This window comes from Saccoglossus kowalevskii, chromosome 3, assembly GCF_978046115.1.
Source record: "Saccoglossus kowalevskii chromosome 3, keSacKowa6.1, whole genome shotgun sequence".
Taxonomy (NCBI): Eukaryota; Metazoa; Hemichordata; class Enteropneusta; family Harrimaniidae; genus Saccoglossus; species Saccoglossus kowalevskii.
The window spans coordinates 31,989,439-31,998,492 of NC_140643.1; the positions used below are offsets into that span (position 1 = coordinate 31,989,439).

A 9,054-nucleotide genomic window follows, 5' to 3' on the forward strand; every position below is an offset into this window, starting at 1 on the left:
CCATATTAAATCCAGTGGTCAATATGCTCCTGTACATAAGTTTCGAATCCTTTCATTTTTCTGTTATTTCAGGTACATATATTGGCTCAAAGGAACTTGCTGATTGGATACGAGACAATGAAGATTATCTTGAGGCACAGGTGATTATAATGCATTATATATAGTGTTTTTTTTTCTTAGCTCCCATGTGTTCGAAGAGAGATCATGTGACAGATAGAGGGGAACATTACATCTTTTGGGGAAAAATAAAGTTTCAAAATTTGTTGCATCGTCATTGCTTTCATTGACACTTGAATGAAGAAACATAATATAAGAAATGGTCACAAAAAATGTGCACATACTATTACATTTCATAGCATTTAATTACAATATTAATTACTACATGTTCTAATTCAAAATGGCCAAATGGCGGCCATTTTTGTGCTAAAAAATCATCAAATAACCAGCATTTCTGGCATTTATGGATGGATTTTGTTCAAACGTGGTACATACATTAGAAATTATGGGTTCCTGATGCACTGCATTTTATTTTTCAGATCAAATTCAAAATGGCTGACTGGCGGCCATTTTGTTTAAATGAATACTCTTCTAGAGCCATATCTCTGACACGCTTGGACTGATTATGTTCAAATTCTATATATTCATTATACATTATGTTATAGATGTATTCAAAATGGCCGATTTTGTTTTAATTAATGTTGTTCCAGAGCAATATCTCTCAATATGGAAAGTACTTGTTTGATGATCAGGTACAAGGTGTCAATCATTTTTAATGTTGAAAAATCAGCATCATATGACATGTTTTTATTCCAACTATATTACTATAAACAAAACTATATATCTTAAATTTGATAACTATCAGGGATTGTGTCATGCATAGCTTGTTAATATTGTAATCAAATGTGCACATATTTTGTGACTATTTCTGTTTCTTTATTTCTTTATTATGAAGGTGCAACTAATTCTGCCCCCAAAAGATGTAATATTCTTCTCTATCTGTCACATAGTGAACTAAAATTGTCATTTGCACACGTTTTCGAAAGAGCTGCTCGAGGAAGTGCCCTCCCCTCAAATAGATTTTTGGAGCTGAGTACCCCAAGTTGAGTACAGTATATGCACACTACATCAATAAAATGCTGTCTGTGTGCAAATTCCTTCCGCATTTATTTGGGCCATAGAGTTGATTGACTGGGGAGCTAGGCAGATTTCCAGTAGATATATTTATTAAGACAGCTGATATGATATTATAACCAAGTATTAAATATTAATAACTCTCTTCTAAGTGATGCTGTGCTAAATAAATCAAACCGATAACACTAAATGATACAATACAGTGGAATCACAACTAACAAACACCACCCAAGCTCACATTCTAATAACTATTACAACTTTTATGGGTGCATAGATAAGACAGATATATAACAATTTAGAGAAACAGTTCACTGGAAAACAGAAATAACTAATGATAATAAAAATTAAAAATGGTCAGAAAGGAAGAATAAATTAAGAACCTACAGAAATATTAAATGGAACATTAAACTAAAATAATACCCCACCGAAATAAAAAACATTGAATTACATGAACAATCAAGTGCCAGATTTTGATAAGGCAATCATTGTTTGAAGATTTGTGAATAGCAAAGAAAATGACCATATGAAGATGCGTTTAAATTCATTCCTGGCTTTATGAATCAAGATGATAAAACTAAATTTATTTTGATAATGAATGAAAATGACATAATTACTGAAAAAGCTAAAATTATGAAATACAAGTTTTCTACAAGACATCAACATCAAATCATTATATAGAGAGAACAGATTACATTTTTTTTTTCACTTTACTTGTATTTCAATTTACTTGTATTTCCATTTTTGTTTGTGTTGTAACACTTATTTTGTTCTTGGTATGTAACTTTAGTGACCTTATTGCTGATCTCTCCAGAGACAGTGTTGTGACATCTATTCTGTTGTTAATAATACTCCTGACATGTGTTATACATTATTTCCATACCTATATAGTTTGATATAATATGCCTGGTAGTTACAGTCCAATCTCTTGTATATACTTTCCTCATCTAGATCCTTATTAAAACTTGCACGTACTTGATTAGACTTGTCAATTATAGCCAAGAATATATATCTATCTAACTATTAATGAAACTCGATGTATGTTTAAATATAGAGTTTAATATTCCTGCAGAGACGAAGCTATGACATATCACAACATACTGTGTCACTAACATTACCTCTCTACAGCTGATCTATGTACTAGGCCAGATTTCAAATCAACTCAAATCAAACTCGGATTGTTTCCCAATTTCTTCCTTGGAGGTTGATTCAATAGAATAATCTTGATCTTGTATTGGTTCACATAAGAACATGTGGACCTGGTTAAATTTCTGTCTGAAGTATAGTGTTTCTGCCTACAGTCGTTTTAATTACCCACTGACCGATTTGGAAAGAGTTGCCTGTTGAGTAAGGGTATCAGTTAAAGATAGACATTAGTCGCTGAATAAAATGTCAGATATGCCAGTGTAAATGAAATTAAGTGGTAGTATAATTAAGTAGCCACAGCACGTCTGTAACTTCCAACAGTAGAAATGCAAATTTACTGCCCCTCCACCTGTCATCCACTAAAAGATTTGTTATGGAAGTACATCAGCTGGTTATTCACATTTGACTAAATTTAGATGTCTTCTACAGTGATAACAAGAAGTCCACCATTTTTAAGGAATGACTGTTAAAACTTCTTTGTTGTCTTCATGTTATTCATAATGGTATCTCAACAAGTAAATTGTGGACATGGATTGAGTTACTGTGAAATGCTTTATTTTCGCTTTCAATTTATTTTCGCTGAAGGAATGATTCAGTGAAGATAAAATCTAGCGAATATACATTTTTCCTATATTTTACGTTCAACCGGTCAGAAATCAGTGAAAATAAATTCTATACAAAACACCCAAAAAGTCTTATCAGTGAAAATTACTGTAAAACTTTAGAATTTTGACCACTCTAAAAATTCATCCGAGCTTTCATGTCCCAAAAATCTTGGTAATTCGCACAAACCCTGTTAGATTACGGGTTCCTGTACTAGTTGAGTAGGAGCGAGGTCAGGTTTGCTCCCGTGTAATTTGCATGAATTAAAATAACATTTACGTCGCATGTATTTATCGTTATCTCTATAAAATTTATTATTTAATAAAAAAACATCAGAGTTTGTATTTGCTTTTAAAAAGGTCAATCCAAAATAAAACCGGACGCAACATTTTTGCCAGTCATTGAGATAACAATTTGCATATAAAACAAAGGACAGCCCCCATTTTGTGAATTGCTTGGATGCTTAACTTGTTTTTTTAATGAATATTTTTGTCATTTTTGGTAACAAGTGATATTTTTGAATTCTTGTTGAAAACAGCAAGTCCGATTGTTTGATAATATACATATTGTTCATTTTCTAATGATATCTTCAGTCCTTTAATTGAAATGTGTATTGTTAACAGCGGAACTATCTCAGCCGACAGGCTGCTTGTTTAAACACTCTGTGTGGAATAAGTAAGATTTAGTAAATAAATAGAAAACTAAGCTTGCAAGCTCTCAACTTTAACACCGGCAAAATCACAATTTCACCGCAGTGATTTTCCAAAAGACCGGTAATACCAGTCTCACACATTTGGGACGGAGTGGTACACATTCACTCGAACATCCCTAACCCGTCCAATGACAATCATTTAGAGAGTAGACTACACCTCACACACATTTGGTCCTACTACTAGATACGCATACGCGTGTAACTGTCCGCATACGCATACGCGTGTAACTGTCCGCATACGCATACGCGTGTAACTGTCCGCATACGCGTGGAACTGTTCGCATACGCATACGCGTGGAACTGTTCGCATACGCATACGCGTGGAACTGTTCGCATACGCATACGCGTGGAACTGTTCGCATACGCATACGCGTGGAACTGTTCGCATACGCATACGCGTGTTACTATACGCATACGCGTGGAACTGTCCGCATACGCATACGCGTGTAACTGTCCGCATACGCATACACGTGTAACTGTCTGCATAGCACGCACATGCAACGGTGAACACACACACGCACACACACGCAAGGGCGAACAGGGCAGCGGGATATGTATAATATTCGTTTATGCTCAAAATTGGCGAATTCGAGCAGCTATCAACACTTTTTATGATCGACGCCCAGGCATTCCGACAAGTCGCCCCCCACGCGTGCCCAGACAGTCCCAAGCGTGTCCGCACGTCTAGTAGTAGGACCCAACACAACGTACATGCTGTCACCGACATCCTTGCCGACATCTTGGATGGCACTGATGATGACTTAGAGCCTTGGTTCGAGGGGTTCACTGACATCCAGTAATGACTTCCGCAGTATATTTTGCTGCACAAATCAAACTGCCCGTTTCAGGGCCACCACATCCTCCAAAAAGAGATACCATTACAATCAAAGTTTATTGTTTTGAATAAAATATTTTCAATGATTTACATCATTATGAATTCCTACCAACAATAAAAGTTTTATTTATTTATTAACACAATAACTGCAGATACTGTAACGACAGTGGCACTCTATCAATAACTGTAAGACTACTGTAAAAAAGAACATTTACAAATTTTATTGATCGTCCAACATGTCTATAATTTAGTAAATTTTATTTATACCTGCTTGTTTTTATTTCACTCTTGTGCAAATTAGGTCATGTAGGTCGTGACCTAGCTGAACACTTACTGTGCGTTATTTCAGACAAATTTGTCCGTACTATCGTTGTTTATTCCACTTTTTAAAAAACCCCAAAAGTTTCCCATGTTATTCCAAAATGACCAATATTCCCTCCAAAATTGTGTTCACTTTATAATTTTTGGGTTGTTTCGTAACTCTAAAAAATTTGACTTTCAGAAAAAAACAAGAATATTTAAAACTCGTCGAAGTTTTAGAGTTTACATGGTAATTCCAGCTAAAACAATTTAAAGTATTTTACAGTAATCATTTCAATTTCATGTGGTGTAAAACATTAATGATTTTATATAGTAGACATTTATTTTTCCTGAAATTTAAAATTCTTGCATGTACACGAGTATACAGGGGATCTTTCCTTAGTGCAGTCCCTGTAATATAAGATTTAAATAAGAGTTGTTATCCTTATTTGTTCAAAAACAAACTAAAATTACATCAAGAGTTTAATAAGTCTGATATTGTAGGGTCAGGAATTTGAGATCCTATTTATCCACACAGTATCAGTTTCACAATGTTTATATGCTAAATCTATCTTCAGAGTCGTTCTTTATGTGAATATTTCTAACTCTGTCAGGGTTGGGGTGCATGCATTAGTGATGATTTCTGAGTGAATTTCCTTTTTGTTAATTTTTCATAATTCTGTGTTTTTTTCGTCAGCTTGGAGTCAGAATATCATCAATCAGGGAAGGTTTACCTCCTGAGAAAAGAGTCGATCCTGTAAAAGCAACTGGTGATGATGAATCTTACTTTAGCAAAAATGCAGCCCTATTTATAGCACTAATAGTGATAGCTTGCATATGCCTTATTATTATTATTGTTGGTTTGGTATATATTTTATGTGCTAGACAACGCCATGAAGGCCAGCATTATCTTCATGCGCGAGACACAGAAGCTGGTGGAATTGATAATCCAGCCATGACAGAAAAGGTGAACGGAGCTCAGCCTATGCTACACAGTGCTGTAGATGATACTGAAATTGTACCTTATGATAATTTTACACCAGAGGAGCTAAACTTTGATGATGTGGAAGATACGCACTTGTAATGTACAAGTTACTTCAGGCGGGTGAGGGCACATCTCATAGGATGTTCATGCACTATTTTTCGCCACAGCTATATACTAATAAATTATGGGGAAATCAAAATTTTTGAATTTTGTTTCATCACTTTTCCAATTTTGAAATCTCCTCACTCATCTGGCGTAACATTTTTTGTTGATGTGGGTATAAGGTAAAGATATCTGTCAAATGAAATACTGGTAATACAGCTGTATTGTACTAATACATAAAACATTATTGTGTCGTATAATTTAAAAGCATCAAATGTTGCATTCTCTTAGGACATAGGTGTGTCCTTTCACAGTAGCATGCTGTATATGTGTAATTGCAATCAGAGCACACATTCTGATAAAACTAGCCTATCACAAAACTTGTAATAAAATTAACTGTAATTTATAAATAATAAGGAAATGTTGTATTCTGACCCTAACATTATGACCATTATTTGATTTTACAGATTAAGTTAACATTTTGGAGAAAAAACTAATCACAATAATCCTTGATCGTAACATTGGAGGCTTCAACTACAGTAGTATATGACTTGTGCAGACATTTGTTGTGAAGACTACAAGTAATAGGATTTGATTTTGTCTAAATATATTACATTATGATTTAAATTAATAGATTGACATTATCCTTCACTTATGGGCATAAGGGTAATAATAATTGTTTTTGTTTTTTTGTCAACTTGCAAAGTTTCAGGTTTGTTGACAACACTTGGAGACTAGATGTTTTTATTGTTCTGAAAGTTGATGCCAAGCAATAGTTAGCTTATTAATTCACTTTCTCTGCATTATAAACAAGTTTATAGTTTGCATCATAGTGATACTTAGAATTAAAGTTTAAATCAGACTTCAAAAAAAACATTTATTGTAAATACAGGTTTATGCTATGGTAGCATAAAAAGAACCTTCTAGAAAAATAAAATCGTTTGTATTTGTTTGTATTTTCAGTAAAGTTTTGTAGCAATTGCAATATTCAATGAATACAACTTGCATTAACATAAATTTACTTGGTTTTGAGCTTTAATGAATGGTAATTTTTCCCAAACAAAAACCAAAATATTAAATAGTGTCAGTGTGTAAGTGGAGTCAACTATTTGGAATTGTCTTTATGATGTAGCTAAATTTATGATGATTTTTAACAACCAAAAGTGCCTGTAATTTATTACCACATTTATTTAAAACATTCAATATGTTTTTAATAAACTCAGGACTGTTTATACGACGTAACATCGATCTATCTTCACTGCATTTATAAACTTTTCACTTGTGAACCCAGTGTTAAAGGTCAACCCAGGTCAAATGAATGTTCGGTGTTGCATATTGGTTTGGTCTATAAATCAGTTTCTGGGTAAATACTACAAGTGCTTTCGTGTGTATTCTTCAAGAATTTACCAGGCACTGTGAAATTAAATTGTTAGACATAAAACTATGCAGATGAGAAGTCAACACAACTGAAGTCTAGAATTGGTTGTTATATTATATTAAATATATTTTTTAACATTTACATATTCATTATAGTTAGGTTAGCCTCAGGCTCTTGCCAGATTTGTTCTATTGTATCTGAAAACCACTAGACTCAAAAACTGGAGTGTTTTCCTGTCACTGATTCAGTATGGTGGTATCTCTTGTAATATGAAGTGTAGTAAATCTGAATGCATAAAATGATCCAGTATATGAAATGTGACACATTTTGTTTTGAGCAGTTCATTTAATCTGAATCCTTCTTTGAATTCAGAACTAAGTATTTTGCATGTATTTTTTCTGTGGATTCTCACATTACAACTGACAGACAGGTATTGCATCTTGATTTTTAATTTCTTTGGGGAAAAAAATTCAGAGTACAAGTCTAACTTGTTTGTTTGCACTAATCATTCCTTTGCATTCACTTTATTTGTTTTTATTTTTGACTTTTAATAAGATATGTTGTGAAAAGAAAAAAAAAATTAAAATGAGGCATTTGTATATTCAATGAAGATTTTCTACATGCAGAATATTAAACTGGGACTGGAGTATCCTATTTCCCATATTTGTTTGATATTATTAGTTTTGAATGTGTTATTTTTATCTTAGTAATGAGTTTAGACAATCCTCCAATTACTTCTATGTTAGTTATGTTGAATATTTCTTGAAATAGTTGCCTCTCAGTATTGTATAACCTTTGGCCTATGAGGGGGTGCTGTTTATATTTCAACTGTAAACACTTTACCAGTTTAGGATGAAAATTGGATCTTATGACTTCATAATTCTGTGAAAGGAGTTTAACACATTGATAGCCATTTGCCAAATGCCCCAAAGGGTATTTGATGTTGTCAATGTGGCTACCATTGTGTAAGATTCCCATTGAAACTTTTTAGATTTTATTTTATTTGCAAGATTTAAATATACAAAATTCATTTTTTTCACCAGTGTAGGTTTTAGAAAATGAGATAAATCACAATTGTCAGTTCACATACATTTTTGTACTGTATCACACTGGAATAAAAGGATCATTGTATTTGTTAAAGTGGGTGTTATTTTGTCATTTTAAAGGTGGCTTAACAAATAATTTTCCTTACTTTGGCTGTACATGTAACTGTTAAAATTCATCATTTTGTTTACAAAAACATTTTGTTGTTGGCAATTCTATAACTGTAATTGATAATGTTCATATGTGACAACTGGTTTCTTTTCATCTGTTCAGCATTACATTTACCATGTAAGGTTAAGCACTATTATAGTATCTCTGCATGTAATTTGAAGGAAAATGATAATTTAAAACTAGGCTTTTTTAATATTTCGTCAACATTGATTAAATTATTTTTTACACTAGCGAAATGCGAAAAAAATTTACAGTTGTGGTATTTTTTCTTTCTTAACCACATCCTGTTGTATTAAACTTTTATTGGGGTTAAAGTTACAATAAAAATATCTGTGGTGCGCTATGTAGAACATTTTCATTTTGTTGTGTGTGAGAGAAGCAAGTGTAAATATTTCATACACTCTTGATCTGTAATGTGCGGCATATTTCTTGTGTATAGCACTTCATAGTTGGTCTGTTAGCTTGTTATATCATCATAAATGGGTAAGGGTATTAAAGCTTGGCTATACTACAGCTTTTTCAGCAACAGTGTCCGCATTTCAGTCCAGATAGTTCCCATCATGTTGATACATTGTAATCTAACCATGGTAGGTCCATGATTTAACCATGTGGTTTACATCTACAACAAAAGTGTTACCACTGTAGCACCA

General features: G+C 33.1%; 1 protein-coding gene across 1 annotated transcript in view; it reads left to right on the top strand.

The window, feature by feature from the left end:
• Positions 1 to 8,747, top strand: part of LOC100368642 (uncharacterized) — a 31,032-nt gene extending 22,285 nt beyond the window's left edge. Inside the window, exons 5-6 of the mRNA XM_002737990.4 lie at positions 73 to 140; positions 5,422 to 8,747. Coding sequence (XP_002738036.1) covers positions 73 to 140; positions 5,422 to 5,808 — 455 coding nt within the window. The 3' untranslated portion in view covers positions 5,809 to 8,747. The remainder of the gene's footprint in view (positions 1 to 72; positions 141 to 5,421) is intronic.
• The last annotated feature ends 307 nt before the right edge of the window (positions 8,748 to 9,054 follow it).